At 46.0% G+C, this 18,510-nt stretch overlaps 1 protein-coding gene and 1 non-coding gene across 2 annotated transcripts in view; one reads left to right on the forward strand and one right to left on the reverse strand.

Moving 5' to 3' along the window:
* ATL1 (atlastin GTPase 1) overlaps positions 1 to 16,958 on the reverse strand; it is a 31,422-nt gene extending 14,464 nt beyond the window's left edge. The window contains exons 1-6 of the mRNA XM_044272008.1: positions 16,873 to 16,958; positions 6,746 to 6,993; positions 5,411 to 5,545; positions 4,768 to 4,872; positions 3,799 to 3,849; positions 3,027 to 3,083 (exon numbers count right to left, since the gene is read on the reverse strand). Coding sequence (XP_044127943.1) covers positions 3,027 to 3,083; positions 3,799 to 3,849; positions 4,768 to 4,872; positions 5,411 to 5,545; positions 6,746 to 6,993; positions 16,873 to 16,906 — 630 coding nt within the window. The 5' untranslated portion in view covers positions 16,907 to 16,958. The remainder of the gene's footprint in view (positions 1 to 3,026; positions 3,084 to 3,798; positions 3,850 to 4,767; positions 4,873 to 5,410; positions 5,546 to 6,745; positions 6,994 to 16,872) is intronic.
* Positions 7,819 to 7,892, forward strand: TRNAI-AAU. The gene has a single exon. It is a non-coding gene; the product is annotated as a tRNA-Ile (tRNA).
* Positions 16,959 to 18,510: the final 1,552 nt, after the last annotated feature.

An 18,510-nucleotide genomic window follows, 5' to 3' on the forward strand; every position in this document is an offset into this window, starting at 1 on the left:
GGCCCATTCAAGTCAATGGGTCCGTGAAAAATCACGGATGCACACAAGATTGTCATCCGTGTCCGTGATCCGTGTCCGTGATCCGTGTCCGTTTTTTCCTATCATTTCAATGGCAAACTTGACTTAGATTTTTTTTTCATTTTTCATGTCCGTGGTTCCTCCAAAAAACAAGGAAGACCCACGGACGAAAAAACGGTCACGGATCACGGACCTACGGACCCCGTTTTTGCGGACCTTAATAAAAAACGGTCGTGTGCATGAGGCCTTTATCTCACATTTTGTGAGTGGGTGACAAATGCCTGGAAGCAGCAGATTTATCAGGAAGGAGCAGCTCACATATTATAAATGTGCAGACATTCCCTGGATGATCCCAGCCTGACCCGCCCTGGGAGCTCGCCCGGGAAGATCTCCAAAATAACTTATGATTGGAAACATGTGCGACAAGACATGACAGAGGCCATCTCCAAGACGTCCTCATCCCGTTCATCATAAATAAAACATGCTTGTGACATTTCCTTCCGGCTACTTCTCCCCTGTGCCAGGAATAATACGTGACCTGGATGTCAACGCATCGTACGTGAGCGGCCAGAGCTAGACTACCATATGCAGATGAGGAAAACTCATTCCTTCAGTAGACGGGCAGATATCGCAACGACACATCTCATAAGCTGAGAATGCCGCCCGCTTTTCATTGATGCGAGGGTAAGACCAGGGCGACCAAAAAATGTCTGCGACTTGCTGCTGAATTAAAGACTCCCCATATATTAGGATGCAATTTGGCTGCGATTTAGGATCCGCAACACCAATTCCACATAAAAAATAAAAAAAAAGTTATGTTGGAAATTACACTGATCTCTATGTTGGAAAAGTCACTTGCAGTTTGCAATTTGCAACTAAAATTCCAGAAAGTTTGGATATTTCACAACAGCTGCATCGCGGTCACATGACATCGCGGTAGTTACGCGACCACGTTCACAATCATTAGCTGTCATCTTAGTGTAGCTTTAGGCTAAATTATACAGTCCTTTTGGATTGTTCCCCATTGGGTCATGTGCTGCTGGAAATTTGATTGTAAGCTCTGCCGGGCAGGATGGGAATCTCCTTTGGCTGCGTTCACATCTCCATTTCGGAGATCCAGCTGCCTGATCCAGAGCAAATGCTGGCTGTCGTCTGGGTTTTTGTCTGTCTAAAATCTGGGATTTATGCTGTAGATCGGCCGGATCACCGCCGGACCTCACTGCAGTCAATAGGGATTCGGCAGTAAGTAGAGGATGCGGCAGGATTCTCTCCGCAGGAAGAGCCAGCCAGATCTCCGAGATGTGAACGAAGCCTTAGAGAATATTCAGAAACAAATTGCTGCAATCCTGAAGCACCTGAGTATCCCCTTTGGCCCCATTCACACACACATTTGGCCATATTTTTACCACTTAAAACACAATTAAAATGCATTTGTTTTGCATTTCACATGCGCATGTGTAAATTGCATTTTTCTTCAGGCATTTTTATACGTCATTGCTTCAACAGGGAAAATGTAGCAAAAAAGTAGCAAAAAAAAAAAACCACAAAAACACATTTGTGTCCAGTGCTTCATATTTTCCACCAATCCCCCAGGGCCACCACTCAAGTGCTCCCTCCCAGTCTTTGAAGCCTCTACACACGTGATCAATGCTGCCCAACACTGGCAGTGATGCATGTACGACACACGACCACTGGGGCCAGCGACTGGCTGCAGCTGTCACATGGGTAGATGTGCACATTATCATTGCAGCAAAGACTGACAAGGAACATCAGAGTTTGGAGGAATACATCAGGCGAGTAATGGTTCTTCTGTTACTTTATGCTGTTTTTCCCCATCTCACTAAACCCCTTTAAACCTACTGTGAATGATTATAATGATCCAAGGACCCAGGGCGTGCACATATATAATTTCATTAGGAGTAAAGAGCACATTGCCGGGCGTTTCTATCACTTTCAGGGTGTTTCAGTGTTTACAGAGAACAGCAATGAGCTAATCTTGACTATGACGATGTACAGGAAGAATGTGCCTGAAATATCATTAGAAAAGTCTCCTGAAAATAACCATGTTATAAGGCGACTTCTATTCCTTCAAGATGCAAATCCGTAGTGGAGAAGGATGTCGGCATCCGATGGAGGGGGCCTGGAGCTCACAGGCAGCTGTTGTGTTTGGCTCATGTACAGCTGGAATCCTTCTGTACTAGTGATAGAGTCCAGAACTGACCCAGTCACGCTGAACTGAGTCAGCAGAGCTCTGCGCCGAGGGAAGGTATACACATCATATGTGCTTATAGGGGCAACATTCCTTTACTCTGGTATCCTAATGTACAGAATGGCTGAATAATCCTAGACTAGCGCTACCTGCGACTGTAAAGGTGGTGACACTTACAGCTTTTTTTTTTCACACGCAGCTGATTTTGTGGCAGAAAATTCTGCAACTGGAAACCAGTTCCATTCGTTTGAACGAGGCAGCAAGCACATGGATTTCTGCAAGCCCCAGTAAGGTGAATGGAACTGATTCTCCATTGCAAATTTTCTGTCAAAGATCTGCCGTGTGTGAAGACACCCTTAGAGAAAAGTATCTGCGCCGAGTTCGCCTGAGTCCTTGTGATAAATCTGGTGCCTTTCAAAGTTTACGCAATCTACAATAAATTTGCGCCAGTGATTGTAGAACTTTGTAGCAGCGGTATAATGTGAAGCTTTTGGGCCTCAATGCAAAAAGGCTTCAGACCCCCTCAGACTCCAGGGCCCAGGTGCGACTCCCACCTCTGCACCCCTAAAGCTACACCCCTGCCATGAGTCCCATTACTGAGCTCCCAGCTGCACAATCACAGACAGATCGACATCTACTGGCGACATACAGCATTGCAATCATAATCGTGACGTACAGTACAGAATAAGGTAAGTCCTATTTAAAGTACTTGCTGACGACTTATTACAATTGGAAGCCCAGATTTAACTGAAGCTAACCTTTAAAAGAAATACATCAGTCCAAAAAGTAATCTACTGACCTGGAACGGTTTCAGGAATGTCTCCTCCATAGCCAGTCTGCCATATTCTGTGAATAGCTAGATTGAGGAACAGTAAATAAATCATATGGGTAATTACATACATTGAATATTATACAAATATAAATGTGGGGTCGATACAGAAACCATTGGAAATGCAATCAATGGGAGCCCAAAGTGTTCTAAAGCAGAGAGATCATAAATGAATAATAATAGTAGCATAATGATCTATACTGATCCAGGGTGGGCACGGTGGAGCTTGGGAGCCATATGCCAATCACAGGTGTCTTGTGTGTGGGTCCTGACCCCCCCAACCAATGACAACCAGGGATCCAGGATGATTTACCCAGGAAGAGACAGTCAGCTGAGTGAGAGCAGTGCAGGACCATAGAGAAGACAAGAGTGCGTAACATCGTAGTCACTAGGATTTCATGCACTCATTGAGCTCATTGTTCTGTTATGTAAAGGGATCATTACAAGCAATGCAAATGTATGTGTAGATTGCATCTGATCTCCAGGAATGGGCCCAAAATACAGAACAGGTACAAATCCAAACCATTTACATTATAACTTTTCCCTGTCCAGGTTCCTTTCCTGTTTTTGGCTTACAAATACTGCTGCAAAATAATAATCACAATGCTGCAATGTAAAAGTGGCTTAAAGGGGGTATTCGGCTATGGGACAATTATGGCATATCCATAGCCATGGATTTGGGGTGAGATTCCACTGCACAATTTTTCAACCACTTGTGGACTTACACTACAACGTGAATTACCTGCAAGTGCTGCAGATCATCTTCTTGAACATTCTGCGACAAGTTGTAAACCTTTAATATAAAAAAAATATATAAATTACAGTTTAGGATTAACATTCAGAACATTCTTATTACATCTCAGCAAGTTTTACCTTATTCTGACAGCCCTATTTCTAATTGCATCCCTTTCCTGATCGCATCGGGTCTGGGTAGGACCATTGCGTTATGCTTTTTGTAATAACTTAGCTATCCATGCAGTCCTTCAGTAGTAAGTGTACTGGACAGCTACAGAGAGAAGGGGCAATAGTCCACCCAGACACATAAGAAAGCAGGGAAATGGTGCAAAGTTGTCATAAACAACAGTATCAGGCTTTTTAATGTCATGTTAAAGTGTAACTGCTGTTTCATTTTTATATTTTGCTAATGTGTAGGGACAGTGACAGAAAACATTTTTCTAATATACTTTATTTAGGGAAAACGCTTATTTATGGTAGAAAACTTGGGCGCTGAAATGTCACTTTCAAATGAGCGTTGCTAAGGGACATCCGTCTTCCATCAGCATAGGACAGGAGCCTAATGTGTTTGAATGAAATATACATTGACAAACTAATTAAATATTGACTTCAACACTATGTTTATGCTCGCAGACCAGAGCGGCCAGCGCTGTCAATGAGCTTTCCCCCCGCACTCCCGGCGTGCTGACTAATGAACCAGCTGCCGGGAGCGATCCCTACAGGCAGTGCAGGGAGGCAGGGGAAGCTGCTATACAGTATATACTGTACATACTGTTATACAGTATATAAGTACATAACTGTGCCTGTTATGAATACAACCTAATCGGGATAAGTGAACATATCGCTCGAAAAAATAAAGCTGATAATCATTAGTAGCATGTGAAGTCACTGGCGGATAGATGGAAGGTATAGATCTAGCTTTTGCTATAGACAGATGCTTTTTTTTAAAGAGAAATGTTGTATCAGTAATGAGCACCTGAATAGAGCTGATCATTGTGCTCAGAGCAAACACTGTGGCCGAGTCTCTCAGAGTGGACTGACTGTCAAATGTCCCCTGTGTGTCCATCAGCAACACCGCAACCTGCAGGACAAAAGCCATAGTTTAGGTGAAGTAGGAAGCTTTGCATCTTAGTCCAGAATCATGTATAATAGTGTCATCATTACAATATTACATTTCAGGCTTAGATTTCATTAGAAACAACAGACTTATAGGGCTCATGCACACGAATGTGTGCCGCCCGTGCCGTATGTTTGGGACCGCAAATTACAGCCCCTAATGCACGTGTACCATCAGACCCATTCAACTTGAATGGGTCCACGATCCATCCGCACCGCAAAAAAATTGAGTATGTTCTATTTTTTGTTACGGTGGGGATGCACAGAATGAAAGGCCACAGAAGCACTCCGTGTAGTGCTTCCATAGCCTTCCGCTTGGTGTCTCCACACCATATCTTCCGGATTGCGAGCCCATTCAGGTGAATCGGTCCGCATACGTGAAAAAGTGCGCACACGGCCGATGCCCGTATATTGTGAACCACAATACGGACATGGCCGGCACATTCTTGTGCATGAGTCCTTAGATAGAGTTTGTAATTTTCACTATTTTAATTTTTTTTCACCTTTTTCCCATCAGGTTTGTCCACCAGGAATATTTCACTCCATATCTGGATTCCTGTAGTCTCTCGCTCAGATCCGCCCCTCCATGAAAAACCAGAGAGTGGCGCGTTGTAATCGCCAAGCCAATCCACTGGTTCCTAGAAAGAAAAGTTGTATGGGGTCAAGCAGTTTAACTAATACTAACTTATTTCGTCAAGAAGATTTGGATACAAAATTTGCTATGAACGCATAAAGAGCTTTTTTCCTGTCGGCTTCTGCAGGACTGAGACACAGCACTGCAGAGTTATTCATGGGCATAACCACTCTGCAAGTATGCATGCATGGCAGCTGCTATGGGTCCAACCACTAAGGTGGGTCCATCTCCATGCAGACATAAGTTACAGCTAGCAATGGCTATGACAATGGAAGGGAAGGTTCTAAGTTTTATTGTGGTGCCCCATGTCACATGGCGCATTAGTCCTTTTTGCAATAATGTGTGTGCAGTTTAGCTTCCATATATATTACAACTGCAATTCCTGTCCTAACGCGAGTTTAATAAATGCCTATGATGCTGTCAGTTTGGGTCACCACAGTCCGGCTAAAATATTAAAATGTGCCCACATTTCGGGCGTCTAAATGAGGCCTAACCCTTATACTGTTACATCACTGTCAGCTGTATCCCTGTGCATTAGGGAGACCCCAAAAAAACTTGCCTCTTTCTGAAATTGCTGTTAAAGGTGATCATGGTTTAATGGGGCCCTACTGCAAGCTTTGCTCTGGGGCCCTATGGTTACTTGTTAGGCCCCTGGAGCTAATGGCAGTATGTTTTACAGGATAAGGCCTCTTTTACACGGGCATGTGCGCCCCATGGTAGTGCTGCCGCCCGCAAAATGCTGGCCGCAATACACGAGCACAGTCCGTGGGGCAGCCGCAGAGGATCGCGGACCCATTCACTTTAATGGGTCCGCGATCCGGCCGTTCCGCAAAAATATAGGACATGTTCTATCTTTTTGCGGAACGGAAGTACGGGACGAAACCCCACGGAAGCACTCCGTAGTGCTTCTGTAGGGTTCCGTGCTTCGGTTCCGCACCATTAAGCATCTCCGGATTTGCGGACCCATTGAAATGAATGGGTCCGCATCCGTGATGCGGAATGCCCACGGAACAGCACCCGTGTATTGCGGATCCGCAAATGCTGTCCGCAATACGGCAACGGGGCGCACACGCCCGTGTGAAAGAGGCCTAAGAAGGGAACTCCTTTCCGAGATTACACCATATGCTCTATAATGGCAATCAGTGAGAATTAACCGTTTAGATTTTGGAGGGAGCAGTAAGACAAGGTACAAGTAAATGAATACCGTTTTATACATGTATCGCAGCATGAAGTCCATGAGGAAGGACTTTCCTTTCCTGAACGCTCCTGCCACGGACACGGCCACAACCTCCTTATCCCGTACGTCTTCGCAGAGCAGAATCCGGTTTAATGCCCCTTCATCCAGCTCAAAGGAATGGTCGTCTTTAACTACAAGCACCTGCACCGGTTGAGCTTTTTTCTCATATTCTTCCTCTTCAGAACTCCAGTCATAATTTCGTTCTGAAAACCCACCTGAAACAGAGAAGGGAGAACAGAGCCAAGTCATAGCTGGTGGTGGTATTATTCTACTTTTCGGATGAATTATTAAATCTGGTTGATAATCACTTGTTCGTCTGCAGAAGCAAAAAAATAAATAACAATTTTTACATTTTCTGCTCCATTTCTTAAAGGTTTTTTAATGAATATAAAATAATCTGCAGATAATCTCCTACCGTTTTATGTATACAGCTCCTATCTACCTCCACGGAGGCAGAGCTGCAGACTGCTCCTGCACTATACTGGTTAATCCACAAGTCACGTACCGTGCAGTAGAAAGATCCACCATGGATTTACCAGTGGATCTGTGCCAAAAGCCACACAAGTTCCATGTGTATCTGCCACGGATTTTACTGCCAATGTGCCAAGGATTTCGCCCTGTGCATTGTAAAATCTGCAGTCGAAATCTGTAGCATGAACTGAAGTTCTGCAGATTTAATATCTGTCATGACGCATCTTTTCCCACGTGGATTTTTTTAACGCAGCTTGGGAAGGAGATTTATTGAAATGTCATCCTTTTTTTTTGCGGTTGTAAAATGCTGCGGATTTTCTGCCAGCGGTTCCGTAATCCAAAATCCAAGGTGCAGACGCATCCTGATAGTCTGTACTATGTAACTGTTTTTACATGAATAAAGTGGGAATTTACCTGTGTAAATCACTTTACGGACATACAGCTGAGCTCAGATAGCAGTACTACAAATCCCAGCATACGTGGAGGTAAGTCTGCCTACTTTCCAAGGCATGTAGGTTCCACCATTTTAAACTTGCAGAGCAACTACAGGGAGGACAACCCCCATCAATGGCCGGTTAGCTCAGTTGGTTAGAGCGTGGTGCTAATAACGCCAAGGTCGCGGGTTCGATCCCCGTACGGGCCATGTATTTTATTTCCTATATTTTTATTATAATTTTTTTATTTTTTAAAGAAACATCTTTACCCAAAGGAAAAGTATTATACTAATCTAAAAAGCCTGTATAGAGGTATATTCTGAGAACACATTTCTACTCTGTCTAAAACCTGCCCTTTAAGTCCCGTTGAGCCTAGTTCCTTTTAAGCACTGAAATCAGGATGTGGCCGCACAGATTGTACCAGAGGACACGAGAAGCGCAGGACATAAGATAGAACTAATCAGAAAACCACAAAAAAAACAAAAAACTTTGGACTAATTAGACTTTCGCCTTCGTTCTGCAGTCAGATTTCATAAGAATACCCGCATCGCCACCTTGTGGCGCCATCATGCAACAGCACACATGTCAATATATACTGAACACAGGGGGTGCAAAGGTACAAGTTAGCCCCCACGTGCCAATCTGCTCAGCAAGCAGCATGGGATGTCCAGTGCAGGCCTAGCCTATGATAAACGCTTAACTGGGACTACTGGGTGGGCTCAAAATGAGTCCTTGGGGCAAAGGCAGTAAAGGGAGATCTGGGGCACCTCTGGTTGGCATGCACATTTATGGATTCCTCTTTTTGTGATCTGTAAGGGCGTGTTCACACGGTTAAAATACACGTCGGAAAGATTAGACAGAATATGCAGCAGATATATGAGGCTGAACTTTGTATTTCTGCCAATCTGTGTGCAGCTACCCGGCCACGATTTCTGTGCGGATTAAGAAGTGACAGGTCGCGTAATTTTTTTCTGCCAGACAGAAAGATATGAAATCCGTACTGTATGAGCTACAGTGGGACGCGGAATACGTGCCCACTTCAGCGCGGAATATCCACTGAAACCTACGTGGAGGGTGAACATACCCTAAGGGATTTTTTTTACGTTGTGCATTTAGTTATGATTTTTCCAAAACCGCAGAATTTTGCTTCACTATTGGAAAAACGATGGCACAACCCACGACATGACGGCGACATGTGAACAAACCGCCATGGGGCAGGGATCGCTCTAGTTTTATCTCATCTTTTTATTATAAAGCTGCAAAGCGCTGCAGAATACATTGGCGCTATATATATGAAGATTATGATTGCTCTATGGCCGACAAGTAACGGAAAGGTAGTAATTATCCTTTTGCACCGTATAAGAAGCTACTAGAAAGTGTCTTGCAGCAAGTGTATCTACAATCAGTCAGCAAATATTGGAAGGCATAGAATGGGCCTATCTCACTGAAGACCAAAACCATTCCCATACAGGATGATGCAAGTGAATATCCTCTTATTTCTAACCCGCTTCTCCCCCTGGCCAGGGTTACCAAACTATCACTAACTACTTGGCACTGCCCCCTATGATGAAACATTTAGATCTGCCGAAGAAAGAAAATTACCTGAAATTGTCTAATGCAGGCATGCCCAACCTGCGTCCCTCCAGCTGTTGTAAAACTACAACTCCCACCATGTCCTGCTGTAGGCTGATAGCCATAGGCTGTCTGGGCATGCTGGGAGTTGTAGTTTTGCAACAGCTGGAGGGCCGCAGGTTGGGCTACCCTGGTCTAATGCAACACAACCAAGAGAGATACAGGTGTATAACCTGCGGCAGCGGGTTGGAGCTCTGCCAGGATGGACAAGTCACTGGAGGGTTCATTGGCACAATGGTAGGTATTGCTGCAGCAGAAAATAACGTACATTTCTGCATCATCTGCCGAGTTATCTATAATATGGGGGAAGGAGAGGCGGCAGTGCATGAAGAAGCCTATACATATAATAGTCAAGGGGGCACGTAAAACGACGGTCTTAGTTCGCCCCCTGCGCTGCTGTTAGATTTGTCTAATTTATATGTAAATTAGGCGCATCGGTTTCCAGGTGTAAACTTTAGTAAATTTGCTGGGGCTGGAGTCCCGGTCTCAGCACGGCCCCCGCCACGCCCAACTGTGCAACTAAATATTGTTGCATGGTTGGTTAAAAAGGGGACTTGCGACTATTTTAGGCGTAAAGTAGCCACAAGTCCCTTAGTAAATGTGCCCCAGACTTGGGTCCATGCACTGGAAGACACATGGTATGGACGAACCAGTCTATAGTCGTGGCCAAATGTTTTCAGACTGACACAAGTATTGGTTCTCACACAGTTCGCTGCTTCGGTCTTTGCGGTATACTGCAGGACGATTATAAGCATTCCAGAAGTTTTTACTTTTCTTGACAAATCCATCAAGTTTATGCAAAGACTCAATGGGGGTCATTTACAAAGACTGGCTTTTTACGCTGGTCTTTTACTCTCTTTTAGCCCTGGCTTTGCTGGCGGAAGAGGCGCCTTGCCATAAATTAGGCGCACCTTCAGAGGAAAAACTAGGCCACTCCCGGTTTCCGGGCATAAATGTTGGTAAATTTGTCAGGGCCTAAGTCCGGGCCTGGCCTGGCCCCCCCATGGTGTGCCCCCCGCCACACCCTTGACACTGTTTTGTGTCAAGCGTGGCGCAAAAACACCTGCCTGACAAAATATTGTCACACGGTCGTTCAAAAAGTCACAAAAAGAGGTTCATGCAATATTTTACATCAAAAACTGGTGTGAAAATGTTCATAAATAACCCCCAATATTTCCAGTGTTTTTTTTAAGACTCCTGCAGTTGGCCGGGGTTCGCCGATTATCAGCTTCTGGGCAAAATCCTGACTGATGACAACCCATTCATGCCTAATGGCTCCTTTCAGATGAGCGAGTTGCACACTCCAGACTCGCAACGTGAGTATGCGGCATCTCCCGTCCTGACCTTCCAGCACTGCCGGGGTCTCATAGCATTATAGTGATTTATGATGCTATGTAACCCTTAGGCCCCTTTCACACGGGCGAGATTTCCGCGCGGATGCGATGCGCGAGTTGAACGCATTGCACGCGCACTGAATCAGAACTCATTCATTTCTATGGGGCTGTGCACATGAGCGGTGATTTTCACGCATCACTTGTGTGTTGCGTGAAAATCGCAGCATGCTCCTCTTTGTGCGTTTTCCACGCAACGCAGGCCCCATAGAAGTGAATAAGGCTGCGTGAAAATCGCAAGCATCCGCAAGCAAGTGCGGATGCGGTGCGATTTTCACGCACGGTTGCTAGGAGACGATCGGGATGGAGACCCGATCATTATTATTTCCCCTTATAACATGGTTATAAGGGAAAATAATAGCATTCTGAATACAGGATGCATAGTACAATAGCGCTGGAGGGGTTAAAAAAAAAAGAAAAAATTATTTAACTCACCTTAATCCCCTTCATCGTGCAGCCGGCATCTCTTCTGTCTGTCTTCTGTGCTGTGTGCAGGAAAAGGACCTGTGGTGACATCACTCCGGTCATCACATGATCCATCACCATGGTAAAAGATCATGTGATTGACCATGTGATGACAGAAGAGATGCCGGGTTGCGCGATCAAGTGGATTAAGGTGAGTTAAATTTTTTTAAAATTTTTTTTAACCCCTCCAGCGCTATTGTACTATGCATTCTGTATACACAACCACGATCCCAAGCCCGAACGCATTACAATGTTTTGCACTCGCGCAGAAAAATCGCGCATGTTCCCGCAACGCACCCGCACCTTTTCCCGCAACGCCCGTGTGAAAGAGGCCTTACAGTTCTGGAATGTATTGGATAACACTGACAGCATTATGTCTAAATCAGGGATGCTCAACCTGCGGCCCTCCAGCTGTTGCAAAACTACAACTCCAAGCATGCCCAGACAGCCTTCAGCTATCAGCAGGGCATGGTGGGAGTTGTAGTTTTAGAACAGCTGGAGGGCCGCAGGTTGAGCATCCCTGGTCTAAATCATAAATCAATATAATGCTATGCGACCCCGGCAGTGCTGGGAGGTCAGTACAGGAGCTGCCACAGACACACGCTGCGAGTCCGATGCGTGGAACTCGATTGTCTTAAAGGGGCCAATCAGTGCATGGAGTTTATCACAACCTCTGTGTTTTCATTTATCCACCCGCTTTTCGAGGACTGACCACAGGTTGTCAATGGGATTGAGATCTGAGGAGTTTCCTGGCCATGGACCCACATGCTTATAATTGTACTTCAGTATAACTGACAAAAAAATACAAAAACACTGAAGAAGCAAACCAGCAACGAAAACCCAAATTTGTGTCACGACTGTACATAATATGTACCACAGGGCTTCTGCGTGGCCCGTACTAGGGGCCTTAGGTTCAGTCAGGTGGGGTCTGAGCAGTACTATGGCTTCCTAGTCATCAGAACTATCATTATCAAACAGAGACTGACGTAAAATCTCCTGATATTCACCAAGCATGGCGGCAAGATTTACCAGTCGGCACATAGTGCCTCTTATGGCTAGGAAGATAGGTGTATGACGTCTTCCTAGGCCCTGCCCTAATATCTTAATTTGCCGATAAAACAATGTCTTATCCTGAGCTGCACCCTGGCAGCAAACCAGAGTTCACCGCCGGCCGGGAGGTGGAGCACCGGCAATAAAAACGCTGCTTACTACTCCGAATCCCGGCAGAAGCAAGCGATTTTATCTTGGGGTTGTCCATTGTCTGCATTATGCATCGTATGATTCATCAAACAGAAAGGATCATGGAATTCTGGTTACAATGGAAACTGTCAGTACTACTGGTTCCTTCACACATCACGGCCATGCTGCTCTTTAGCTGGAATTTCATTGACTGCACCTTGTGAACAGACCCCAACAGTGGAAAATCTAATCCAGTCTGCAAGAGAAAGGGCAGTATCGTCAACCATCTCTTAACGTAAATCTGCGTGTATGGATGTCGGCTCTCTCTCACTTCTATGCTGTGATATGGACAGTTTTAGGCCCAAAGCCTGAGGCTGTGCTACTGAGAGATTCTGCTGACACAAAACATCCCCTTCTGATTGAGACCTTGTGAGGCTCTAAGGGCTCATGCGCAAAAAACGGATCCGCAAAAAATACGGATGACAGCCGGGTGCATTCCGTACTTTGCGGAAAGGAAAAGCTGGCCCTTCATAGAACAGTACTATCCTTGTCCGTAATGTGGACAATGAATCGGACATGTTCTATTTTTTGAGGAAATACGGACATATGGAAACGGAATGCACACGGAGTAACTTCAGTTTTTTTTGCGGACCCATTGAAGTGAATGGTTCTGCATACGGTCCGCAAAAAAAATAAAAATGGAATGGACACGAAAAGAAAATACATTCGTGTGCATGAGCCCTAAATCAGCATCCAAACAAGAGGTCGACAACCCTCCAGCGGTTGTGAAATTACAACTCCCAACATGCTCACATGCTCGCCTGTTCTCAGAACTCCCATAGTTGTGAATGGAGCATGCTGGGAGTTGTAGTTTTGCAAACCACTGAAGTGCCAGAGGTTGCTACATACTACCTGTCTTCTATGGAGTCAGCTATGTGTGCATAGGCAGAAACAGTGATGTGTTTGCTGACAGAAACCTGCAGTGGACACGGTGTCACCAGAATCTCTTAGTCCGTATTCACATTTTACCGGACTCGGGGGGCTGCTGACATTAAAATAAATTATTACAGTGATACCGGCCATGGGAGACTATAGTGGTCGATTAATGGGATTTATACACGGACGGATACTGTATGTCTGCAGTGCCGGGGACACGCCCTGTACGTCACGTGCTGCAAACACACCCACGGACTGATGGATTTTCCACTCAACTGTCGGCAAACTATAAGGGCTATGTCACATGAGTGAACACTTCACAGATTACAAACGACGGGTACCTTATAAATAATACATAACTTTTATTGTTTTGCTTCAAAAAAATTGCCCTAATAAATCAATGACAGTAACACGCTTGTTTACGCAGCGCCACTTAGTACTGGGGATCACAGGGTCTCTAATACTGGGTCTCTTACATCTACGTGACCCTGCCAACCCTGGTATCCCGGGAGTATTGTCGCTCACCCTAACAAGGGCGACCCCACAGGACCAGTAGACTTACTGACTGTCCCTCCTTGTCCCTGCGCCACGAAGGTGACAGCCCAGCTTCGTCAATAGCTAAGGTGAGGGACCCTAAGGCCTCTTGCACACGAACGTGTGCGCTCCGTGGACGTGCTGCGGCCTGCAACTTGCGGGCCGCAATGCACGAACACCCACCATAGATCAGCGGATCGCGGACCCGTTCACTTTAATGGGTCCGTGATCCAGCCGTTCCGCAAAAAGATCGGACATGTTCTATCTTTTTGCGAAACGGAAATACGGGACGAAACCCCACGGATGCACTCTAAGGCCCCTTTCACACGAGCTAGATTTCCGCGCGGGTGCAACCGCATTGCACCCGCACTGAATCCGGACCCATTCATTTTTTACGGGGCTGTGCACACGAGCGGTGATTTTCACGCATCACTTGTGCGTTGCGTTAAAATCGCAGCATGCTCTATTTTGTGCGTTTTTCACGCAACGCACGCCCCCATAGAAGTGAATGGGGCTGCGTAAAAATCGCAAGCATCCGCAAGCAAGTGCGGATGCGGTGCGATTTTCACGCACGGTTGCTAGGAGACGATCGGGATGGAGACCCGATCATTATTATTTTCCCTTATAACATGGTTATAAGAGAAAATAATAGCATTCTTAATACAGGATGCATAGTACAATAGCGCTGGAGGGGTTAAAAAAATAATAATAATAATTTAACTCACCTTAATCCACTTGCTCGCGCAGCCGGCTTCTTTTCTGTCTTCATCTTTGCTGTGCACAGGAAAAGGACCTGTGGTGACGTCACTGCGGTCATCACATGGTCCGTCACATGATCCATCACCATGGTAAAAAAAGAGCATGTGAAGGACCATGTGATGAGCGCAGTGACGTCATCAAAGGTCCTATTCCTGTGCACAGCAAAGATGAAGACAGAAGAGAAGCCGGGCTGCGCGAGCAAGTGGATTAAGGTGAGTTAAAAATTATTTTTATTTTTTTAACCCCTCCAGCGCTGTTGTACTATGCATTCTGTATTAAGAATGCTATTATTTTCCCTTATAACCATGTTATAAGGGAAAATAATAAAATCTACACAACACCGAACCCAAACGTACCAAACATGCCGATTTTTCTCACGCACGTGCAAAACGCATTACAATGTTTTGCACTCGTGCTGAAAAATCGTGCATTTTCCCGCAAAGCACTCGCATCTTATCCGGGCCAAAAACATGACGCCCGTGTGAAAGAGGCCTAAGGGTTCCGTTCAGTGCTTCCATTCTGCACCATTCCGCATCTCTGGATTTGCTGACCCATTGAAGTGAAGTCCACAAGTTTTCCGTCTGCGCGTAGCAAATGCATAGCACCCGGACCGAATCCCGACCCTTTTATTTCTATGGGTCCGTGTAGATGAGCGTTATTTATCGCGGATCATCTCCGCATTCAGGAAGAATCGCAGCATGTTCTATATTGTGTGCTTTTGCCGTAGCCCTGGCTCCATAGAGGTGAATGAGGCTTGTGTGAAAAATGGAAGGCGTCCGGATGCAATGCGCTTTTCACTGATGGTTGCTAAGAGTTGAGTTTTTCTTCATGCACGCAATCCGGAAGCAAAAACGAGCACACTGAACGCAATCGCAGAAAAAACGGATGGAACTTGCATGCAAGATCATCAGATTTCCCTGAAGAGATCCTAAAACAATCCGTTTCACTCATGTGAAAGAGGCCTAAGTTTTAGGGCTCATTCAGACAACCGTATGAATGGGTCCATTCATTGCACTGGGACTGCAGGGTGCTGTCCGCATCTGTAGTTTCGTTCCGCGGCCCTGCAGGAAAGATAGAGCATGTCCTATTCGAATAGACATTCCTATCATAGGCCCTCATGTGCGGATCGACAAAACACTACGGCCGTCTGAAAAAGCCCCAAGGGCAAGTTTATATGTCATTTTTTCAACAAGGATTTTTGCGCATTTTCCCAGTCAAAATCTACATAAAAAAGCATCGAGCTCAACTGTCCCATTGATTCAAACAAGAATCCGTAACCGCAGTTTACACGGCGCGCATGTTTCTGCCTGTAGTGCTGACATTGCATTCTGGGGGAAAATTGCGTAATTATGAGAACGAGAATTCCTGCTGCAGTTTCTATGTGAAAACCGTGGCGGGAGATTGCAGGGCGATTAGTGCCACTTAATATGGGGATAAATCTGTGGGTGGATCCGTGGCAGTGCACGGCAAACACACGTTGAAGTTTTCTGCCGTGTGGACATGCCCGGGGTAAACCGAGAAGCACGGATTGGCTGCAGCGGTGGGAAGCATCTTCATAAATCATGTACTTACCGAAATAGCCAGCATTAATCATAAAAATCACTATTTACTATAAGCCTGTGAGCCGTCGTCTGTCAAATGGTTAAAAATTAAATTCGTCCTTTTCTTACTTATATCTGTTTCTGGGAAAGCTGGATGACAATATGGCTGCCAGGAGTTGTCAATTTTCCTATCCTGCCTTATTATGTAGAGATGTGGGGATGCATCCTTGTCTGACCAGGCAGGACTGCAGGAAAGCTGGGTGACAACCATCTGTGGGAGCAGTCATGGCGGCCATATTTGTTGTCATGCAGGCTATTCACAGGGGCAGCACTGCTGGTGGGAGCCATTATGACTGTGCTTGGTAGTGGGGCAGCGTGGATGACACAGATATCTAATTAGCAGGCGGTGGAAGCCTGGGGCATCTAAAAGTGGCTGCGACTGCTGCAGAACCCCTTGCAGAGGAGACCATGCACACACTCCTGGCAATCTCGCCGTCGGGTATATGTAAAATAGCAATAAGGGTTGTCAAAACATCTACCCCTTTCCAGCCGGCGTCTGCTTCTTTAAGACGTTAACCCCTTCCTCACGTCACACCAGCACCATGTATAATGAATGCACAGCGGAGAGAAGAGACACAGCAAAATACAATGGAACACACCCAGGGAAGAGAGCGCCGCGCACCCCATCCCCTGCGCAGCCCTTGGAATTTGGGGAAGAGAGAGATGCCCTGAGGTGAGAATGGTGTACCTACCCCAGCTGTTTCTTTCTTTGCGGTTTCGGGCCATGGCAGGGTGAGGCTGGAGGAAGCGGGCGGGTGTGAGGCGTCTGGTGATGGAGCCTCAGCTGCTTCTGCAGGATGAGAGGATGCTGAGAGGAGGAGGAGGACCAGTCACGTGAGCAGGAGAGCTGCGTGCAGGAAGACATCAGAGGCTCCGGCCGTACTGCTGGGCCATCCTGTAACACGTAAGGTTAGGGTTAATAGCGGCCGGCAGTCGCGTGACACGAGAACGCAAAATCGTGTTACTGCATCGCATCTAACGATACAGAAGGCGGTGATAGTGACGCGACAGGAGGCGAAAATACAAACCTTGCCACAGTCACCACCATTAGATGTGGCTGGCGGTGCGACATTTACACGTCCCCAAGTCGCCGCGTAACCAAGGAATAAAAAACGTCCAAAATCCAGATATAATGGTGGACACTGCGGGATGGCGTCATTCCAGTGATGTCTGAGACGTATTCTGAAATGTCTCACAGGAATTGTCTCCATTACAGAGTGCTATTCCGGCGGGTTTACATGCAGGTGTGGCGTTCTCTTATTTTTGCGTTATTCGTGCCTTTTTATGTTTTAGTGGCATTTTTCTGCACGTTTTCTGCATTATATTGTGTGTTTTTCTGCACTTTTGCGTTATTTGGGGCATGTTTTACCTGCGGTAAGGATGTTAGCTGAAACTTTTTTTTTTTTACTGATGTTTTTGTTAAAGTGATTCTCCGGAATTTCCATATCTTACATATATTTCCATATCTCCTCAGGATAGGTCGTCAATATGAGATCGGCGGGAGTCCCATTCTCGGCACCCCTACAGATCAGCTGTGACACTCCGGCCTCCTCGCAGCTTACCAAGAACTATGCCGCCCACTGTATAGTGGCTGCGCTTGGTATTGCAGCTCGGCCCCATTCACTTGAATGAGACTGAGCTGTGTCTGGGCCATGTGACCGACGTACAGTGACATCACCGGATGGAAAGCTCAAAGCGTGCCGCAGCCTCTTCGCACAGCTGATCGGTGGGGTGCCAGAAGTCGGACCCCTGCCAATCTCATATTGATCACCTAGTTTGAGGATAGGTCATCCATATGAAAATCCCGGATTGCCCTTTTAATTAGATATTTTGGATAATGGGGACTCTGCGGGTGGGTACCCATCACCGCTGGCACCACCACCAATTGGACATCTTTTCCGGAAGTGCTTCCCTTTAGGCCTCATGCACACAACAGTATTTTTTTGCGGTCCGCAAAAAGGGGTTCCGTTGTTCCGTGTCCGTTTTTGTTTCCGTGTGTCTTCCTTTATTTTTGGAGGCTCACCAGACATGAAGGAAAGTAAAAAAAAAATCTAAGTCAAGTTTGCCATGCAAATGATAGGAAAAAAGCGGACGCGGATGACAATCTTGTGTGCTTCCGAGTTTTTTCACAGACCCATTGACTTGAATGGGTCTGTGAACCGTTGTCCGTGAAAAAAATAGGACAGGTCATATTTTTTTCACGGACTGGAAACACGGATCATGGACGCGGATGACAAATGGTGCATTAGCCGAGTTTTCCACTGACCCATAGAAAGTCAATGGGTCCGCAGAAAATCGCGGAAAACAGAACAACGGACACAACAACGGTC

This window comes from Bufo gargarizans, chromosome 11 (genome assembly GCF_014858855.1).
Source record: "Bufo gargarizans isolate SCDJY-AF-19 chromosome 11, ASM1485885v1, whole genome shotgun sequence".
NCBI classification, from domain to species: Eukaryota; Metazoa; Chordata; class Amphibia; order Anura; family Bufonidae; genus Bufo; species Bufo gargarizans.